The sequence below is a fragment of the Zophobas morio genome, unplaced genomic scaffold, assembly GCF_036711695.1.
Source record: "Zophobas morio isolate AGI-343-1 ecotype UQ-CSIRO unplaced genomic scaffold, CSIRO_AGI_Zmor_V1 ptg000024l, whole genome shotgun sequence".
Classification (NCBI taxonomy): Eukaryota; Metazoa; Arthropoda; class Insecta; order Coleoptera; family Tenebrionidae; genus Zophobas; species Zophobas morio.
The window spans coordinates 16910856-16932312 of record NW_026972129.1 but is presented as its reverse complement, the minus strand read 5'-3'; the positions used below and the strand labels follow the sequence as shown (position 1 = coordinate 16932312).

Genomic DNA, 21457 nt, shown 5'->3' with positions numbered 1-21457 from the left:
GATACCATTCGCCAGACCGCAGGATGGACATCTACGTTCAAAACTTTTGCTAGGTTTTACCAGCGACTTCTGCGCAACAATATTTCTTTGAACGTCTACCTAGTTAGAAAAAGAAATGGTCAGATGAGAAGACGTTTGCACAATTAAACAGGTTAAACGATTTTATGTACTTAATTGTACTAGTCTTCTCATCTGAACATTCGGTCCCACCCACCCTAACGTGCAAGAACAGCCCTTCCAAATATTGTTGCACGCTCACTTTAAACTTAATGACGTGCAGCGCCAACTAGAGTCTAAAATAGGAAGCGAGATCGCGGTTATTCGGAGAACGTGATCAGTTTAAAAATTTGTGCGTGGAAGTGGTACGGGTGCAGTGCTATATAGTTAGATAAGGAAATGTTCAGATGAAAAGACTAGCACAATTAAAGTCGAACATTATAAAATCGTTTGACCTGTTTAATAATGTAATATACAACTCAACACATGATTTTACTTTTTGATCAATGGGTGACAAAACTATTATGATAGTCATTTTAAATCTAAAAATTGTTCATCATTTAGCTACAGATTCTTTTCAATTACAATTTAGTTAAAAACCCAGATAAAGGAATTTTCGAAATTTAGGATTGTGCTTGGCAGTTCCTTCCGCGAAGAGCGAATTGTGCGGAGAGCCGCAATTTTACTTAACCCGTGACCAAAGGGCCGCACCGAGTTAAGAAACCTTGCATACATTTTTACCAAAACTTCAACCAACAGCCGATATTTCAGTGGCGAAACTTTGGTTAAGTATATTTTGGTGTTCCAACATTTTTATAAACATATATATATTTCAGGAATCATACGTTTAGTTCGGTCGAAAACAATGTCAATAACAGTCATATTTTTGACACAGACAACTTTTGAACTAAAATTGGGCATTTTGGAATTATTCACAAGAACGCATGGGTAAAACCATAAACAGAGTAAGTGAGGAACAAAAGTGGTCACAAAATTTTTCAAAAAATACTAGATGTAATAATAGATATTTTTAAGGAAGTACTAGTAAAAACACAACGTTTTAAAAAGAAAAAAATATCAAAATAACATGCATATTTTTGAATACCAGGAAAAGATACAAGTGAACTGTATTCACAATAACATGTATTTTTTTAAGTCCAATGAAGTCTTTAGGCAAAATTACTGATCGATTAGAATCTTAATTTATAAGTTTATATTATTAATGGATAGTTCAACATTATCCCTAGGCACTTCCATTATGTTTTATCTTTATGTATTGTAGACAAAGAACTTGATCGAATGACAAGAATAATCCTGTTTGAAACCTATCGTTGCTTGTATACAGTGAGATAATGTCCCTTGGATTCAGGAATATCTAATAATGTTGAAGTGGATAGATAATGGTTTATTTACCTACTTAACACATGTAATACAATTTTGTTATAAAAGAAACCAAGGTCTAGAAATTCTAGTTAGTTCTTTACCAAGTGTTCTAAAACGTGTGTAATTTATATTTTCGAGTTTAATTTTATGGAACCCACATATGACGAGGTGGAAAAACGATTGAAGATATACATCAACTACATACTTCATATTCATATACTTATTAAGTGAAAATATTTCAAAATTACTTATTAAAGCGTACCTACTTTGAAGTGATTTTTAAATCTTTTGATGCTAGGATACATTAAATACCCTAAACCAATATTCTGTATATTTACGCTCTACTCATCAATGGCTAATATGCCATTATTTTAAAAGCTGTTCCTCCATTTTTTTTTAATTGCAAAAAGTCATGTTAGATGATGAAATAAGTGAATGTGTTGTGACATTAGTTCAAGTACCATCTTCATCTTAAAAGAGACATTTACAAACTTTACTATATCTAAAAACATTGCTGATAAGATTGTCGGAAATCAACTAGTACGCATCATCAACACTAAATTTGAAACTTTACATTTCTATGTAGGATATTTGTGACGGTACCAATAATTTATATGTAATTGAAAAAAAACCTGCAAAGGGGTGAAAAATGTATTAGATTCCGTTTTATTTGTGACAGTACCGTTAATTTGAGAAGATATTAAATACAGTAGACGCCGCTTAATATGATCACGGTTAATGTTATCAACCGCTTAGTGTGATCAAAATGGCTTGGAACGGTCCCATGCAATACCAATGCATTACAGTTTTTCCGTTTATTGTGATCAATATTTCGCTTATTGTGATCAATCTCGCAATTTTTATACAAGCGGGAGTTGCTTTTTTGGAAAAGCGAGACGACCGAAACTAGTATTGTGTTTTAATGAACATTCATTGCTCGCAAAAGTTGCATTCGCTTATACTACTCACTTTATACAACCACAATCAGTGACAGACTTTAGTAATCGGTGCGTTTTCGTCTTGAACGAATTTTTGCTGTTTTAAATTTGAGTGGTACTTAAGTAAAAATGATCACGTCGAAACGACGAGATTTCAGCTTACCAGAGAAAAAAAAATCTCAGCCCTTTCTTAACAAACTTCTAAAAACAACCAAAGGAAATCGGGGGTTCCTTTCTCAGAATGATAACCAAAGTTTAAAATAAATTCTAATGTTTATGTACCTTCATCTACCAGCATAATAAACACTGTCTTGTTCATGATTTTGCTTTGTTTCAAGTTTTACTGTCTTTGATGGTGGTTTTCGGTTATTATTATCAGTCGGTTAGTGTGATCAATTTGTCTGAGTCCCGAAGTGATCACATTAAGCGGCGTCCACTGTACTTAGATCCTTTATAACACACGTGTTTAAAGTATTGTAGATTAACAATAAGAGCACATGCAAAGCAAAAACAAAAACACTTATAACGGATATCACAGCAACTGTAGAATCTTTTGATACCAGAACAACTTGACTAGACTGGACTTATCTAATATTGTCATATTAAAACATTACAACAATGTCATTCGGGTAACAATGCAATTAAAGTTGTTTTTTTTTTTTCGCAATAATAACAAGATATGTTTATTTTTGTTGACAAACTATATAAGCTGTCCTCAAAACACTAACTTAGTACCAACTTCTTAATTTGTTTTAGAAATTACAAAAAAACAGCATGTTTTCTTTGACCATTTCATAATAACTAGTTGATAATATTGTTAAAAAAGGGAATAAAAACAATACATATTCTATTCTAAATTATTAATTTTGCTTCATATTCTAAAAGCGGAAGTTCAGTTTTTCAGAATGATAACTACTAGTACACACATATTTGAATAGATAACTTGATACACTTACTCACAGCAAGAACACAACGACAGAAAGCTGGAATCATTAACATTCTTGTTTTTCTGATCAAACATTTTTAATAGTTTATTAAGTTTCATCATTCATTCCATTAGCTTATCTCTGTTTTTAAAATAGGAACTTTATTTGATGATGCAATTATAACCTAATTTATAACATTACAAAAAAATGTTGTCTTACATGAAATCTGTCTAAAACGGCCTCTTGAACCAATTCAAATAATCACGAACTGATAACATTGTTTAAAATCAAAATAAAAACAGTGCATATTCTATTCTTAATTATTTAAGGTGTTATGCTCAAAGTAAAAGTTCTGTGTAAATTTAAGTCTACATTTTGTGTTTATAGAAAACATGAAAATATTATTCTTCATAATCGTCGTCCTTGCAACAACTACTACTGTAAATTTTGGGAAATCAACTCCACATTTTTTGTCTGATGATTTAATAAACTTTATAAACAGCAAGAACACAACCTGGAAGGCCGGAAGAAATTTTAATATCAACACTTCTGATTTTTTAACTAAACGAATATCTAATATTCTTCCTAGAAAAGAAATCAAGCACACCTTGCCAACTAAAATTCACTCTGTGGATCTTGAAGCAATTCCAGAATTTTTTGACGCCAGAGAAGCTTGGCCAGAATGTGCATCGGTAATCGGAGATATTAAAGACCAAGGAGCATGTGTTGCTGGTTGGGTAATAACAAATTACTTTAATTCAATAAAAAAATGTATGATTCTCCAAAATTTTAGGCGTTCGCAGCCGTTGGAACAATAGGCGACAGAATTTGTATTCACTCAAATGCAACTATACAAATGAATCTTTCGGCTATAGATTTGATGACTTGTTGCAATGAGTGTAATTATGGCTGTACCGGAGGACTTCTAGTCGAAGGTTGGTACTATTGGTCTACAGTTGGTATTGTCACTGGAGGGAAATATGGCACAAATGACGTAAGTTGCTTTATCAATATTAAAAAAAATTGTACCAATTGAAACATTCAGGGTTGTAAGCCTTATTCAATTGAACCATGTGATCATTACGATAGTGAAACGTGCGGTATTGGATATGCTCCTGACTGCGTAAAGGTCTGTGATGAAGGGTCTTCTTTAGAATACGAATCTGATTTAAAAACTGGTGCACCGTATTACGTTGTACAGTCAGAAGTTCAAATGCAAACTGAAATTATGACCAACGGACCTATTGCCTCTTCATTTAAAGTATATGAAGATTTCTTCCTTTATGAAAGCGGTACGTTATTTTTAGTTTGTCGGAGGAACGTAAATTAAAACCATATGACGCATTTCAGGTGTGTATCAACAAGTCACTGGGAGGTATTTTAGACGAGAAGCTGCTAAACTTATTGGTTGGGGAGTAGAAAATGGTGTTCCATACTGGTTAGCTGTAAATTCTTGGAACGAGAACTGGGGCGAGAACGGCTACTTCAGGATTTTACGTGGATCAAATGAATGTGAAATTGAAACTGAACCACTTGCTGGAATTCCCAAATTTTAGATTATAAGCTGCCTTATGAGAACTGGAAAAATGTTAAAACATTATGTCAATACCTAATTTCATAATTTATTCTTAAAGACGTGATATTTCATTTCGATGCAACAAATTTTGTCATTAACTTTTAAGTTTCTTCTGATTTTTTAAAAGATTAAATGATGCAATAAAAAACTACTTTGTAACATCATTACATAAGCAATTTTTCTTAAGAGACTTGTCTAAATTAGCCTCTTGAACCATTTCAAATAATCACTAACTGATAACATTGTTTAAAATCAAAATAAAAACAGTGCATATCCTGATCTTACTTATTTTAAAAGTTATTTTTAAAGTAGAAGTTCAGTTTGTACGAGCTGTAGTTGCTAATACATGTCTTATATATTTTGTATTTGTAGGGAACATGAAATTTATATTTATCATCATCTCAATTCTTGTAATAGTTGTTGCAACTTTCAGCAAAGAGAGTCCACATTTTAATATTAACACTTCTGGCCCTTTAATTAATCACGTAACTAATATTCCTCTTAGACAAGAAATCAAGCGTTCTTTGCCAACTAAAATCCACTCTGTGGATCTGAAGGCAATTCCAGAATCTTTTGATGCCAGAGAAGCTTGGCCACAATGTGCGTCAGTAATTGGAGATATTAAAGACCAAGGAGGATGTGCTGCTGGTTGGGTAATAATAACTGCTTCACCTTAATAAAAAATGCTACAATTTTCCACAATTTCAGGCATTCGCCGCCATTGGAACAATAAACGATAGAATTTGTATCCACTCAAATGCGACTATACAGATGAATATTTCGGCTCTAGATTTGCTTACTTGCTGTAGTGATTGTAATTATGGCTGCACTGGAGGACGTCCAGTTGAAGGCTGGTATTATTGGTCTTCAACTGGTGTCGTCACTGGGGGAAAATATGGCACAAATGACGTAAGTTGTTATATACAAATAAAAATTTGTACCAACTTCAAAATTCAGGGCTGTAAAGCTTATTCAATTGAACCATGTGATCATTACGTTGATGGTTCGTGCGAATTTATGGGATATGCTCCTGACTGCGTAAAGGCTTGTGATGAGGGGTCTTCTTTAGAATACGACTCTGATTTAAAAACTGGTGCACCGTATTACGTTGTACAGACAGAAGCTCAAATACAAACCGAAATTATGACTAATGGACCTGTTGCAGCTTCATTTGACATGTATCAAAATCTTTTGAGTTACAAAAGCGGTACATTATTTTTAGTTGGTAAAGAGAAAGTGAATAATACCGCATTTCAGGTGTATATCAACAAGTCACTGGATGGATTGTCAGACGAGAAGCTGCTAAGCTTATTGGTTGGGGAGTGGAAGAAGGTGTTCCTTATTGGTTAGCTGCAAATTCTTTGAACGACAACTGGGGTGAAAATGGTTACTTTAAGATTTTACGTGGATCTAATTTTTGCGACATTGAGTCTGAACCACTCGCTGGAATTCCGAAACTTTAGATTATAAAATGCAATACCAAATAAAACTGCAAATATTTCACTAGACCATATTAATACAATCACTTGCTGGTTTGCCGAAATTTAAGATTATATACTCTACTGTAAAATCTGCAGATTTTAATGTGGATAACGTTAATATCATTTGTCACAAACACTGTCATGTTTTGCACTGATAAATAAAACGTAGTTTGTCAAACCATATCTAGTCTTCTTTAAACAACGATTTAAGCAAAGCATGTTGCATGTTCATCAAAGATTAAACCAAATATCACATAAAGTTGTAATTATTTAGTGAAAACTACTTGTGTCAGAAACTTTTTCTTATTACTATATGATTAAGAAATATATATTAGTTTTGAAGGCGAGTTTCAGAAGCCTTAAAACTGGAGCTTATCGACTAAGGGAATAAAACTCCACAGAAAAAATCTGGTCCTATAAGTATGGTGGTTGAGACGCAAGGCACCCCGCCACCCATAAAAAAAAACTTGCTGAATTCGCTTATGTTCCAAGTAGAGAAAAGTCAGATGGACTTTATAGAAAACAACAGTACAAATAGAAAAGATACACGCATTTGTTAAGATAATACTGATTTTGGCACTTTTAATATCTTCGACCACTTTTCAACTACTTATTTTCGAAAATTAGTTGAATAAATTTTCTTTTAGATTTCGATATCCAGAAGTCATTTACAGTTTCGTTTCTTCGTAAATACCTATACCTACCGTTTTTCCAAAAGTGCTAATTGAAATATAGCAATTTTTACAGGACATATTGATTAATTTTTGTTTCACAACATACAATTATTTTAAGAAAATACGTTGTGGTTTGCATATATTCACACAAACGTTTAAGATTTATTTATTTCAGTCCAAACAGGTCAGGTCACGTTAAGTCAGAAATAAGAAATAAATTTAATAGTAAATTCCCAGAAACCACAGGAACTCCAAAATTCCAGAATTTGCAGAAACTTCAGAATTCCCAGAGTCCTCAGAAACCACAGAATCTTCAAAATCTTGAGTAATCCCAAAATCCGTAGATTCCCAAAATTCACAAAATCCCCAGAATTCCCAAAATCCTCAGGGGATCATCAACATTTTTAGAATCCTCCGAATTTTCCGAATCCTTGGAATCCTGCGAATTCTCCATATTGTTTGAATCCGTCGGATCTTTTGAATTCCCCGAATACTCAGAATCTCAAAAATTCTGAGAAATCTAGAATTTCCACAATTCCCAGGAACCCCGGGATCCACAAAATCCGTAGAATCGCCAAAATTACCAGAACTTAGAGCATCTCTAGAATCCCAAAATTCTTCAGAACGATCAGTGTTCAAAATGTTCAGAATCCTCATAATTCCCAGAAATTCCAGCAACCCTAAAAATACGTAGAATGGTCAAAATATTCAAAATCTTCAAAATCCCCAAAATCCTTGAAATCCTCAGAATCTGCAAAATTCCCAGAATTCTCAAAATCTCGAGCCTCTTCCAAAACCCCAGAGATCCCAAATTCGGTAGATTCCCAGAAGTGTTAAAATGCCCAAAATTGTCAGAACCACCAGAATTGACACGATAATAAGAAAACCCAGAATTTTCTAAAAATATTCGGTATGCTATGGATTTTCCGATCACTTGAAATCTTCAAATTTTTCAGAAGCTTCAAAACTTTCCGAATACTCAAAATTCTCAGAATCCTCAGAATCTTCAAAATGTTAAGAGCGAATTTAATTCCCAGAATCCTGAAAGTCCCCCGAGTCCCAAAAATTCCCAGAATCCGCAGAATTATTCCGTGGAATCGTCAGAATCCCTGAAAGCGTTAGAAACTGCAAAATTCCCAGAAGCCTCAGAATCTCAAAAAGTCCCAGAATCTCGGGAATCTCCAGAAACTACAGGATCTCCTAAATCCCAGAATTTCCAGAAACTTCAAAATTCCCAGAGTCCTTAGAATCCACAGAATCTTCAAAATCTTGAGAAATCCCAAAATCCGTAGATTCCTAAAATTCACAAAATCTCCAGAATCCCAAGAATCTCCAGAATTCCCAAAATTCTCAGAATCCTTCGAATCCGTCGGATCTTTTGAATTCCCCGAATACTCAGAATCCTAAAAATTTTGAGAAATCTAGAATTTCCACGATTCCCAGGAACCCCGGGAACCACAAAATCCGTAGAATCGCCAAAATCACCAGAAACCAGAGCATCTCTCGAATTCCAAAATTCTTCAGAACTTTCAGTGTTCAAAATGTTCAGAATCCTCAGGATACTCAGAATCATCAGAAAACACATGATCTCCTAAATCCCAGAATTTCCAGAAACTTCAAAATTCCCAGAGTTCTCAGAATCCACAGAATCTTCAAAACCTTGAGAAATCCCAAAATGCGTAGATTCCCAAATTCACAAAATCTCTAGAATCCCAAGAAACTCCAGAATATACAAAACCTCCAGAATTCTCAAAATCCTCAGAGGATCATAAAAGCCTCAGAATCTTCTGAATTTTCCGAATCCTTCGAATCCTGCGAATTCTCCAAATTGGTCCATGAAATGTTTGAGGTCTCAGAGCTAATAAGTTAGAAATAGTTGCGGAATTAGAAAAGCAGAACATAAGTGTAGCTGAGTCGTCGATGAAATTGGAAATTGTATTATACAGGATCGCTAGAATGTATGGAAACGGTTAAATATCTTGAGAACCAATCGTAGAAATCAACTGAAATTTGGTATAGAGGTACAAGAAGTTGTGCTCTAATTGTTTGCCAAAAAAATTTTCTTCATTTGTTTTTGAGATGCAAAGCCAAATTGATTTTTTTTAAGTCGCTACATAGAATTAATGCATTTTTGAATAGAGCTTTTTTCTGAAAGGTTCTGAGATTCACCTGCTTAAATCGAGAATTTATTTACCATAGCATATACAGTCCAAAACTTGTCCCAAAGACCAAATTCAGAATACACAATATAAGTCACTGAAATACAAATTAAGATTGTGCCAGAAATTAAGCCAAGCTGTAGATTCTACATCGACAATTTTATATTGTTACGAAATAAACCCATGCGCCGCCCCGGTACGACGCCTATGGGTTCTAATATATACGGACGATGACTCATTGTCCATGGCGGCGGCCGGAGAAAAGCCTCTAAGCGGATGTCGCGACGGGTGTTCAAGAAAAAGCCTAGAAGCGGTGACGGAGAACTTCGAGAAGGACAGCGCGAATGTTTAAATGGGAACCACCATCGGGAGCAGTTAGTGTAGTCCAGACAACGAGAGCTAAATTCAGTTAACAAGTCGAGTCCAACGTGTGTCGAGAAAACCCAGTGAATGTTGCGCCGGACTTATTTTGTACATAATCGTTCTGTAATTAGTGGTGTAAATCCGAGTTACTAAGAAATAAATTATTGAATTTAACCCACGCCGATTTTATTCACCGATCTACGTAACAATATGCTACATGGAAATATTGTTAAAGTTAAGCAGTACATGTAAGCTAAGATAAGACAGATGCAAGTAACTGCAAGAAAAAGGAATACTGGTGATGCAATACAATAGCGCAACTGGCCGCAAAATATATATAGGATAGAACGAAATACGCACCTCTGGATAGAGAAGTCAAGAAAAAAAAATATCAATACTGGGAGAACAAATGAGACGAGATAAGTAAGGAATTACTTGAACAAAAGAGTTCTGGAAACTCTTGAAGAATCTAAAATCAAATACAAGTCTACAACCTATACCTTTAAATGATTAGAATATTTACTCCTGACAGAAGACAGGGACGGTTTTCAAAGCGAATACATCGAATTGCCTTTAAATACGCAAGACGACAACATAAATGAAATTACTTTTAACGAAAGAAAGTAACTTTGAAATCGTGTCCCCCTGACCAGACTAAGTAAATATAGATTTTCCCAAAAATGGAACTGACGTTTTATTTCAATTATTGGTCAACTTATTCCATTGATGCTTAAAATGAGAATAAGAACCTAAAGACTTCAGGAAAGGCTATATGCCAACTATATTTAAAAAGAACTTGCTCAAACTGTCGGGGAATTACTGTTTCGAGCAGATCGGCAGATTGTCTAGTAAAATTTTAAAGGCAAGAATTGAAGGTTAATTCACAGAAATGAAAAACCAGACAAACGATTAGCAAAAAACGTATTTGTTTTTGAAAATGTCTTTATTCCTTTTTCGAAGTTTCTGGTTTTGATGGAATGCTAGTTGACCTCTTCCTTTCTGGTGCTTTTCGATTAAATAAATTACCGATTATGGACAAGGAAAATGAGAACAAGTGCTTTACCTTTTCTTATAAATTAAGAAAATCCCAGTATTTCGAGATTCAAGGGAGCAATATTTTTTTATAAATGATGCTAAAGAGTCTCAGGTAAATAAAAAACCTCATGTGTTTCCCATTATTTATGGGGAACAACACGTTATAGAATTCTCACATTCGTCTGCGATATAACATTTATTTTGTTGAATTTATTCATTCATGTAGGCATATCTATTAACTTATTTCTGATTTTTTAAAACAGGAACTTTATTAGATGATGCAATATCAAAACAAATTTATCACATTACATAAGAAATTGTCTTAGAAGTAACCTGTCTAAACTAGCCTCTTGAACCAACTCAAATAATCACTAACTGATAACATTGTTAAAATCAAAATAAAAACAGTGCATATCCTATTTTTAATGTTGTTCTCAAAGTGGAAGTCCAATTTGTCAGAGTTATAGTTGTTGATCCGTTGTATTTGTAAGTATTACTTGATAGTGTAATAAACATGTTAAATATATCGGTCCTTCCATATTTTTTGTTCATAGGAAATATGAAATTCGTCACAATCGCAGTTCTTGCAACTGTTGCTGTTGCAACTTTCGGGGAAGAGATTCCACATTTTTTATCAGATAAATTTATAAACTTTATTAACAGCAAGAACACCACTTGGAAGGCTGGAAGAAATGTTAATATCAACACTTCTAGCTCTCTAATGAAACAACTATTTACTACTCCTCCTAAAAAAGAAATCAAGCATACCTTGCCAACTAAAATTCACTCTGTGGATCTTAAAGCAATTCCAGAATCGTTTGATGCCAGAGAAGCTTGGCCAGAATGTGCGTCGGTAATCGGAGATATTAAAGATCAAGCAGGATGTGTTGCTGGTTGGGTAAAAATTACTACTTTGAATTGATTAAAAGGAGTATGGTTTTCAAAACTTTCAGGCGTTTGCCGCCGTTGGAACAATAAATGACAGAATTTGTATTTACTCAAATGCAACTATAAAGACGAACATTTCGGCTGAAGATCTGATTAGTTGCTGCAATGACTGTAATTATGGTTGTACAGGTGGACTTTCGGTTGAAGGTTGGTATTATTGGTCCATAAAGGGTATTGTCACCGGTGGAAAATATGGCACAAATGACGTAAGTTGTTTTATCTAGAAAATGTTTGTACCAACCTGATATATTTAGGGCTGTAGATCTTATTCCTTTGAACCATGTGATCATTATGTTGATGGTGCATGTGAATATCAAATATATACTCCTGACTGTGTAAAAGTTTGTGATGAAGGGTCTTCTTTAAATTACGAATCTGATTTAAAAACTGGTGCACCGTATTACGTCGTACAATCAGAAGCTCAAATCCAAACTGAAATTATGATTAATGGACCTGTTGCAGCTTCATTTGATGTTTATGATGATTTCTTGTCTTATAAAAGCGGTTCGTTATTCTTAGTTGATCAAGTAAAGGTGAATAAATATAATGTGACATATTTCAGGTATATATCAACGACTCAGTAGCAGATATCTTAAAGGAGAAGCTGCTAAACTTATTGGTTGGGGAGTGGAAGAAGGTGTTCCTTATTGGTTAGCTGTAAATTCTTTGAACGAGAACTGGGGCGAGAACGGCTACTTTAGGATTTTACGTGGATCAAATGAATGTTCCATTGAGTCTGAACCACTTGCCGGTTTTCCGAAATTTTAGATAATAAATTGTATAGTGAAAACTGCAGAATGTTTAAGTGCAAAATGTTAATATAGTTTGCCACAAAGTAAAACATAGTGTACAAAATCTTCACCAGTCTCCTTTAAACAACGACAAAGCAGGTTATATCTTGATCAAAGATTGATCAAAAACCCCATATATAGTTTGAAAAGTTTTCGCATGGGATGAAACTTTAGAAAAAGTTTCAGGGAGGGGTTTCAGAGCTGCAAATTCAATTTGGCACTTAATGAACGATCTCCACCACGTTTAATGCGTTAGGTTTTCTAAGCTGAGCTAAGCGAGCAACGTGTGCTAAATGGTTTGGGTTTAAGACAAAAAATTAAAAGATTCGTTTTCTGTTGTTAGACAAGAAATGAAGGTGAAGTCATGATTATTTCAATTTAATCTGAGCACCTGAACAAGTTGACCCGTATGTTTTTCTCACATGCATCAATCCTATTCCAGAAGGTGGTCTTAACACGCATTAATGTCTCGGGAATAATGGTTCTTTTGCTGCTGTAATTTTTTTCTCTAAATGAGCGACACTATTTATTCGAATATTCTAGACCGTTTCTTTCACTGTGCCCCACAAAAAGAAATCTAGGGGTATCATATCATTTATTAGGAAAATTTTGGTCAAGGTAATTTCGCACAATTCTGTGAAAATGGGACGGGGCGCCGTCTTGGTGGAACTATAAATTTTGATGGATTCAAATTAATGTTTTCGAGGAGTATCGGTAACGTATAACGAAGAAAATTTCGATTAAAATTTAAGTAATTAATTAAATTGATAAATTTTAAATTTTCAGCTAAAGTTTGAAGTTCAGATTGTTATTTTTTATATTTGAAAAAATTTAAAACAAGAATCTAGGAAGCAAAGAAAATGTATTTTGGGTTGCTTTTCAAATTTATTCAGGCTCTTTATTACTCATGGTTGTGGACCACCCTGTATATTATGTTTAACTTTTAACTTATTTCTGATTTTAAAAAACATATGTGCTGATGCAATTAAAAATTAACTTACTTACTAACTCTATAAACTAGCCTCTTGAACTAATTAAAAAAATCACTAGCTGATAACATTGTTAAAATCAAAATAAAAACAGTGCATATCCTACTTTCCATTATTTTAATGTTATTTTCAAAGTGGAAGTTCAGTTTGTCAAAGTTATAGTTGTTGATACGTTCCATTTGTAAGTATGTGTTTCAAAAATGTTAAAAATCTCACTCTATCTTCTCTACTTTGTGTTTACACAGGAAACATGAAATTTATATTCACCACAATCGTAGTTCTTGCCACAGTTGTTGTCGCAACTTTCGGCGAAGAGAACCCACGTTTTTTGTCAGATGAATTTATAAACTTTATTAACAGCAAGAACACAACTTGGAAGGCTGCAAGAAACATTAATATCAACACTTCTGGTTCTCTAATTAAACGACTGTTTACCGTTCCTCATACAAAAAAAGAAACCAAGCACACCTTGCCAACCAAAATTCACTCTGTGGATCTTAAAGCAATTCCAGAATCTTTTGATGCCAGAGAAGCTTGGCCAGAATGTGCGTCAGTGATTGGAGATATTAAAGACGAAGGAGGATGTGTTGCCGGTTGGGTAATAACAACTGCTTTAAACCAATAAAGAAGGGTATAATTTTCGATAATTCTAGGCATTCGCCACCGTTGAAACGATAAGCGACAGAATTTGTATTCTCTCAAATGCAACTATACAGATAAGTATTTCAGCTGAAGACCTAATCAGTTGTTGTAGTGACTGTAATTACGGCTGCAGTGGAGGAGATACAATTGAAGGCTGGTATTATTGGTCCACAAGTGGTATTGTCACTGGTGGAAAATATGGCACAAATGACGTAAGATGTTTTAATCTAGAAAACTTATTCATCAGTCTCAAATATTCAGGGCTGTAGGGCTTACTCCATTGAACCATGTGATCATTACACTGATGCTTCTCAAGATTCGTGTGAAGAGATCATATACGCCCCCGACTGCGTGAAAGTTTGTGATGAGGGATCTTCTCTGGAGTACAAATCTGATCTAAGAACTGGTGCACCTTATTACGTAATCCAGACTGAAGCTCAAATTCAAACTGAAATTATGACTTATGGACCTATTGCAACTTCGTTTGAGGTTTATGAAGAGTTCTTGGCTTATAAAAGTGGTACATTATTCTTAGTTTCTCAAGAGAAGATGAATAAATGTCTGGGACATTTCAGGTGTGTATCAACGAATTACGGACGATCATGTTACTAGGGGAGCTGTTAAACTTATTGGTTGGGGAGTGGAAGATGGTGTTCCTTACTGGTTAGCTGCAAATTCTTGGAACAAGAACTGGGGCGAGAACGGCTATTTTAAGATTTTACGTGGATCAAATGAATGTGAAATTGAGTCTGAACCAATTGGTGCTTTTCCGACATTTTAGATTGTTGGATAGTTTAACTTGAAAAGATTAATATAATTTGTCACAAAAACTGTTACTGTTACCTTACTTGTTTGTGTGTTCAGTATCTTACTCACATATTACAAATTTTATTTTGATTTTATTTTGCTTTTAAATAATATGAATAAAGAGATATGCTGTACGGGGCTGACTGAAGTCCCACTCAGTGTTAGTGAATATTGCCATCTCATACAGAAGTTATTAAGTTATACTTAATACTGGGTGATATTTTAAATTTTTGCTCCAGTTGATCGTGACGCTTACGTCAACCGTTATCACACGGTATTTTCATAATTATTATTAATTAATTAATTTTAATAATGCATAAGAAAAACCGAAAACAGATTATAGGTGTAGAAAAAATATGGTTTATTGTATCCTATTTGTGGATTGGTATTTGTAAAGCAAAATTGGAATATTTGAAGTAGATATGTTAAAAAATGCATGGGCAGAGCTATCAGTGGGTTGTTAACGGCTTTTCTGCTAGCAAGAGGTTCTAGGACTAGATTTTATTCTAAAATATCATAAACTCAGAACAACAAGAAGGAGAGACGGCGAACAATTCAATTGTTGTTTCTGCTTGCCTAATTTCTTCTTCTTTCTTGCATTTTTACAATTAAACTAAAAACTAGATTTCCTTCATTCCAAAAAAGAAGCCGGCTAAGCAACTGTTTCAAGTGAGTTTTGCTTAACAAAATTTTGTTATGACGTCATTGACATTTTAACAAGAACATTTATATTAACCTCTCGTCTGTGAAGTTATCCCTTGACTACCGCAGTGGTAATGGAAGATCGTATTATATACTTAAAAAACAAAACGGATTAAACAATTAAAAAAATGATAATTAAAACAAAATCAGGGTAGATTCATAAATCACAAGTAGATATACTATTTCATAAAATTTGGATTACTTGTAGCATATCGTTTTAACGATTCCGTATGAAATATGCGCTATGTATCAAGTACAATAGGTATAATAAAAAAATTATTGCTTTGTCTGCGTAAAATCTCTAGTCATTTTTTTTCTTTATCGTTTCGTACTATAGATATTTATAATGACTTAATTGTTTTATCAGAAATGTGACATATTTTTACAAAGTACAGACCATCTTATCGGATGCTTTTAACTTATTATTTTGTAAATATATAGAACAATGCACAATAAATCCATCGTATTTCGACTTGAAAACTAGTGTAGAATTAACATGTGTACTGAAGCTGCGAAATTATGAACTTGTTTTACAACTCGAATTGTCATGATCACATAACATAAAATAACTAGTTTTGTTTTTGACGTAATAGTTAAAAGGATGGAGATATAGATCATGAAGTCTTTTAGAACTTTGGTCAGAACCACACTACTGATGCTATGTTTAGATTTATACTGATTGTTATTTAAAAGCACGTTCAAATTAAAACTTATCACGTAGTACTGATAGATCTTTAGGGAAGTGATATCTTGAATTCTGAATGGAAAATTTCTGTTACAGATGTAGCCGTCGATAGCATTGTTTAGATCAATAAATCACATCCTGTTATAACATTTATATTTACACGAGACGCAAAATATGCTTCATTCCGATTTGTGTCTGCACCTGTAAAAATTTATTCACTTCAAGCCAATAGCTCTATTTTAAGCCGCAATGAATAAGTACTTTCTTCTTTCTGTTGTTATTTTTACGGCAGTTGCTTTAACCTACGGCAAAATAAAGCTCAATATCGTCACTCAGAAAACTGGTCGGTGTTCTTCCTAAGAAAGAAAATACTAATCTGCCACTAAAAATTCACCCAGAAGACGACGTAGAAATACCAGAAACATTTGATGCTAGGGAACAGTGGCCAGACTGTGCCGACATAATCGGAACAATCAGAGATCAAGCTGCTTGTGGTTCTTGTTGGGTAAATACAGCTTTTAAATTGCTTATAACATTTCTAAAGTTACTTTAGGCTTTTGGAGCCGTCGAAGCGATGAGCGACAGAATCTGCATTCATTCCGACGCAAAAGTTAAAGTACTCATCTCAGCTGAAGACTTGATGGACTGTTGTACACAGTGTGGAGGTTGCAATGGTGGTTGGACATATGACGCATGGGAGTACTGGGGAAAGACGGGAATAGTTACGGGAGGATTATATGGTACTAAAGACGTAAGTGTTATTATTAGCTTCCAAAAATGAACCACTTATTTAATACTCTAATTTCATTATTTGTAATTTCTTAGAGTTGTAAACCATATTCCATTGCTCCCTGCGAACACTACATGGAGGGTGAACTTCCTACATGTGGTCCCTATCAAAAAACTCCTGAATGCAAAACCGTCTGCGACGAACGAGTAGATATAGTTTACAATGAAGATTTAAGAACTGGGAGCGTATACTTAATAGCAATGGACGATGTAGAACAAATTCAAATTGAAATTCTGACCAATGGACCGGTTGAAGCGGATTACGACGTCTATGAAGATTTCTTTAGTTACAGTTCGGGTACTTGTGGTTTAAATGCGTCTTCATTTTATATTCATGGAACTTTATATTGAAGGTGTATATCAACATATAGACGGTGATTACGTGGGTGGACATGCTATTAAAATCATAGGTTGGGGCGTAGAAGATGGTACAGATTACTGGTTGGTTGTGAACTCCTGGAATGCGGAATGGGGAGACAACGGTTACTTCAAAATAAAGCGTGGTACAAGTGAATGTGGAATTGAGTATGATGTTGTAGCGGGGTTACCAAATTTGTAAGATAATTATAGTGCTGATGGAATTAATAAAGTATATATAAAAGCAATATTCTATAATTAATTTATACGATATCGTATAAATTACCCATTGTATCCTTCTTCGTTTTGTAACTGTCGAAAAGGTACATTTGTCGTTTACAAAAATAACAATAACTAGAGATAGTTTTCACAACTATTTTTAGTATCAATTTTTGTAACATTTTCTTCAAGATTAATAATAAGTATATAAAAAGTAGGTTCTCCATTTCTTTGTCTGTGTTAGTAGTAGTAGCGTTGGCACATGAAATGTTATGTCAATTCTAAATAAATTGGGTGTTGTTGTTTGTGAAATGATAAACTAATTTAGAAACTTGAACAGAAATTATCTTGACCATAATTTAACATTTAATAACTAAGTTTATAATATTATGGTTTCCAAGTTTTTAGAAGTTGGTCACAACTACATTATTGATATTATTTGTAGATTTGTACTGACTGTGATTTAAAACTACGTCAAAAAGTTAAAACTGGTCACGTAGGTAGTATCTACAGATCTTTAAGGAAGTGATATCTTCAGTCAGTACTGAATTGAAAATATTTTGTACAGATGCGATCACTGATAGCATTGTTTAAATCAGTAAATCACATCCTGTTATAATATCTATATTTACACGATTCACAAAATATGCTTCATTCAGATTTGTGTTGTGTTTATTTGCACTTCAATAAGTCCTTCATCTGTAAAAATGTATTCATTTACTTTGAATAAAATGAGGTGTCTTCTTCTTTGTGTTGGCATTTTTGCGGCAGTTGCTTTAACGTGCGGCAAAGTGAAGTTCCATCCTCTATCAGATGAATTCATAAATGCCATTAACAACAAAAATACAACCTGGAAAGCTAAAAGAAACTTTGACGTAAATACCCCTATATCGTCCCTCAGGAAACTGGTCGGTGTTCTCCCTAAGAAAGAAAATGCTGACAAACTACCACTAAAAATCCACCTAAAAGACGACGTAGAAATACCAGAAACATTTGATGCTAGAGAACAGTGGCCAGATTGTGCCGACATAATCGGAACAATTAGAGATCAAGCTGCTTGTGGTTCTTGTTGGGTAAATACAGCTTTTAAATTGTTTTTAATTTATTTTAGGCTTTTGGGGCCGTCGAAGCTATGAGTGACAGAATCTGCATTCACTCCAACGGAAAAGTTAAAGTACTTATCTCAGCTGAAGACTTGATGGACTGTTGTACAGAGTGTGGAGGTTGTAATGGGGGTTGGCCAGATGATGCATGGTCGTACTGGGGAAAAACAGGAATTGTTACCGGAGGATTGTATGGTACCGAAGACGTAAGTGCACATTCAATCTGATCATTATTATTATATCTTTAATTTCGTAGGGTTGTAAAGCATATTCTATTGCTCCCTGCGAACATCACATGGAGGGTGAACTTCCTGAATGTGGCCCCTATCAGAAAACTCCTGAATGCAAAACCGTCTGCGACAAAGGAGTAGATATAGTTTACGATGAAGATTTAACAACTGGAAGTGGATATACAATAACCTATAATGACGTAGAACAAATTCAAACTGAAATTCTGACCAATGGACCTGTTGAAGGAGTGTACAACGTTTATGAAGACTTTTTCAGCTACAGTTCTGGTATAATTTTGGTTTAAATGCATCTTTATTTTGCATTTATAGTACTTTTTATTTAAGGTGTTTATCAACACGTAGAAGGCGATTTTGTGGGTGGACATGCTATCAAAATTATAGGCTGGGGTGTAGAAGATGGTACCGATTACTGGTTGATTGTGAACTCCTGGAACGCAGAATGGGGAGATCACGGTTATTTCAAAATAAAACGTGGTACAAGTGAATGTGGAATTGAGGCTAATGTTGTAGCCGGATTACCAAATTTGTAAGATAATCACGGTACTGATTACATTAATAAAGTATTTCTAAAAGGAAAATTCATTCTGCAATTAATTTATATCACAACAAAAGTTATTTTTGACAGTTACTTGGTATCCCGATTTTGGGCCAAAATTAAGTACATGACGTCAAAGCTAAAACTTTTGTCTGGAATCGTTCCTCATACCCAGGCAACATGATGTCGTCTTTTTCATGTGAATAAATGGTCATCATTTACGTCATAGTGACCAAAGATTTCACGTGATATTGACGTACCAATGACGGTCAAATGTCTCGTCCAGATGACGTCATTTTCTAACGAACTATTGACGTGATGTACTGACGTTTTAGAGTCGTCATTTTGTAACGAACTGTTGACGTGATGTACTGACGTCCTAGAGAGGGCATTTATTGTCCATTTTAAGACGTTTTTTATATTTTGATTTTTAGAAAAAAATATGCAATAAATAAAACGCTGAAATAATTTTATATTTTTATATTGTTTACCTTGAATAAAATATTATAATTCGTTATAATCACCAGGTAAATACCAAAACAAAATATATATTAATTAAAGTTAAAACAAATTAGTGTAAAAAAATTAAATTTACTACAGTTCTGTACAACCAACAATGAACTTCAATAAACAAATAAAAAAATATGTCAATTAAACAAATTAAAGATAAAACTCCTAAGAACACAAACAAATCTACATACAGATAATTAGGAGAATAATTAGTATAAACAAAAAAAAAAGGATAATGTACAATATATAATCAAAAATAAACGTTGCAATAAAATATGCTATTTAAAAAAAATCAATTTCAAAAACACGAAGAGATCTATTTAGTTACAAAGAATATTAAAAGAAAACTATAATAAACTATAAATCAGTCTTAAAAACACAAACAAATCTATTTACAAAAACAAAAAAACTAGAATAAAGGGAAAAGACAATTGAATCACATTGTTGAAGTTACTTGATTTGAAAACGCACTCTAAAACCACATTATATGTAAAACTATCTAATTCACGACGACTTGACTGTCCCCAACACACAAAAAAGTACCGTTAAAAATTAATTCTGTTTTAACAATCATATCAATAACCTAAGTTTTTTAAGTTTGCCTCAATTTATTGCACTGAAAAGAAAAACCCGTTAGAGTGCATGGATTAATGGAAATGCAATCATTTTTTCGTCAATGGGCAATAGCAAGCATTTGGCTATTATTAAATTTAAGGGACTACAGCTTAAAGCAGAAAACAAATTCTGCATTTTAAAAATGCTAAATTTACTTGAATCTAACGGATAATCGTAAAATGGTTGCATTGACAAAAACGTACAGCCTATCAGGAAAATCTGGTTGTCAATACTTTTTACAATGAAGCGAAATGTGCCATGTATAGTAAGTTACCAAAAAGTATCGTAGTATTACAGGCATCTACCTGTATATAATATCCAATATTATGTTATATATGTATATATGAATTCATTGTATTTTTTTAACTTATAAAGAAATCTGCTTGTTCTAATTTGCAAATATAATCTTGTAATTCGTCAAAATTTGTTTAGGTGTGGTCTTGGCGGCATAACTTCTATTTTTGTTTTCTTTTTCAGTTGTCAGATTTGATGACGTTTCCATGTTGGGAGATTTTTTCACTCGTTTCCTTCAGCATTTCTTTCGTTTCCCACATGTGTTTTGTATTTGTTTCAAATCTAGAATAAAATTATGTTCATTACATTAGCTTTAGTTCATAAAAAATTGCAGTAACATACCTTTACAATATTTTATGGCGACTCATTTTCAAAAACAACCACCGTAAGTTCTTCATAATCAGTGGGAGTATCTTCAGTGATTAATGGTGGTCTTTCCAGCTTATCTGAAAAAACTGCTTTTGTTATCTACGTACAGTTATCAAAAATAACAGAAACACGTAAAAATTAAAATGATTAGTTTATTAGATATTAACTTACCTAGTATAAATAAGTAGAACCTACACTGAATGGCAGAAATTTTCACAAAACTGCGTTAAAAATGAAGTGAGTAATAACGGATACATGAGAAAGTTTCGGTGGTTGAGAACCAACTGCAAATATTGGAATGCTTCACTGTGAAGTGCAA

At 33.7% G+C, this 21457-nt stretch overlaps 6 protein-coding genes across 7 annotated transcripts; all 6 read left to right on the top strand.

Annotated features, from left to right (window-relative positions):
* The first annotated feature begins 361 nt into the window (after nt 1–361).
* Nucleotides 362–4884, top strand: LOC135134969 (cathepsin B-like). Of its 2 annotated transcripts, XM_064063888.1 has the most exons (6): nt 362–781; nt 834–962; nt 3632–3981; nt 4038–4238; nt 4290–4536; nt 4595–4884. In XM_064063888.1, the coding sequence occupies exons 3-6, from the start codon at nt 3637–3639 to the stop codon at nt 4798–4800; spliced, it is 999 nt and encodes a 332-aa protein (XP_063919958.1). In that variant the 5' UTR covers nt 362–781; nt 834–962; nt 3632–3636; the 3' UTR covers nt 4801–4884. The 2 variants fall into 2 exon arrangements, with proteins under 2 accessions (XP_063919958.1, XP_063919959.1); XM_064063889.1 differs by having other exon boundaries at nt 362–962.
* Nucleotides 4885–5108: 224 nt separating this feature from the next.
* LOC135134970 (cathepsin B-like) lies at nt 5109–6480 on the top strand. Its single transcript, XM_064063890.1, has 5 exons — nt 5109–5134; nt 5193–5473; nt 5529–5729; nt 5778–6027; nt 6078–6480. Exons 2-5 carry the CDS (start codon nt 5198–5200, stop codon nt 6281–6283), a joined length of 933 nt encoding a protein of 310 aa, XP_063919960.1. The 5' UTR covers nt 5109–5134; nt 5193–5197; the 3' UTR covers nt 6284–6480.
* Nucleotides 6481–10971: 4491 nt separating this feature from the next.
* On the top strand, nt 10972–12321 carry LOC135135168 (cathepsin B-like). The gene is made up of 5 exons (XM_064064165.1): nt 10972–11018; nt 11087–11430; nt 11486–11686; nt 11735–11984; nt 12043–12321. Exons 2-5 carry the CDS (start codon nt 11092–11094, stop codon nt 12246–12248), a joined length of 996 nt encoding a protein of 331 aa, XP_063920235.1. The 5' UTR covers nt 10972–11018; nt 11087–11091; the 3' UTR covers nt 12249–12321.
* A 1189-nt stretch (nt 12322–13510) lies between these two features.
* On the top strand, nt 13511–16218 carry LOC135135619 (cathepsin B-like). The gene is made up of 7 exons (XM_064064710.1): nt 13511–13858; nt 13914–14114; nt 14164–14422; nt 14478–14663; nt 14949–14983; nt 15334–15378; nt 16150–16218. The coding sequence occupies exons 1-7, from the start codon at nt 13511–13513 to the stop codon at nt 16216–16218; spliced, it is 1143 nt and encodes a 380-aa protein (XP_063920780.1).
* A 298-nt stretch (nt 16219–16516) lies between these two features.
* LOC135135067 (cathepsin B-like) lies at nt 16517–17490 on the top strand. Its single transcript, XM_064064013.1, has 4 exons — nt 16517–16601; nt 16650–16847; nt 16922–17183; nt 17239–17490. Exons 2-4 carry the CDS (start codon nt 16671–16673, stop codon nt 17442–17444), a joined length of 645 nt encoding a protein of 214 aa, XP_063920083.1. The 5' UTR covers nt 16517–16601; nt 16650–16670; the 3' UTR covers nt 17445–17490.
* Nucleotides 17491–18130: 640 nt separating this feature from the next.
* On the top strand, nt 18131–19393 carry LOC135135066 (cathepsin B-like). Its single transcript, XM_064064012.1, has 4 exons — nt 18131–18534; nt 18573–18770; nt 18821–19082; nt 19140–19393. The coding sequence occupies exons 1-4, from the start codon at nt 18169–18171 to the stop codon at nt 19343–19345; spliced, it is 1032 nt and encodes a 343-aa protein (XP_063920082.1). The 5' UTR covers nt 18131–18168; the 3' UTR covers nt 19346–19393.
* Nucleotides 19394–21457: the final 2064 nt, after the last annotated feature.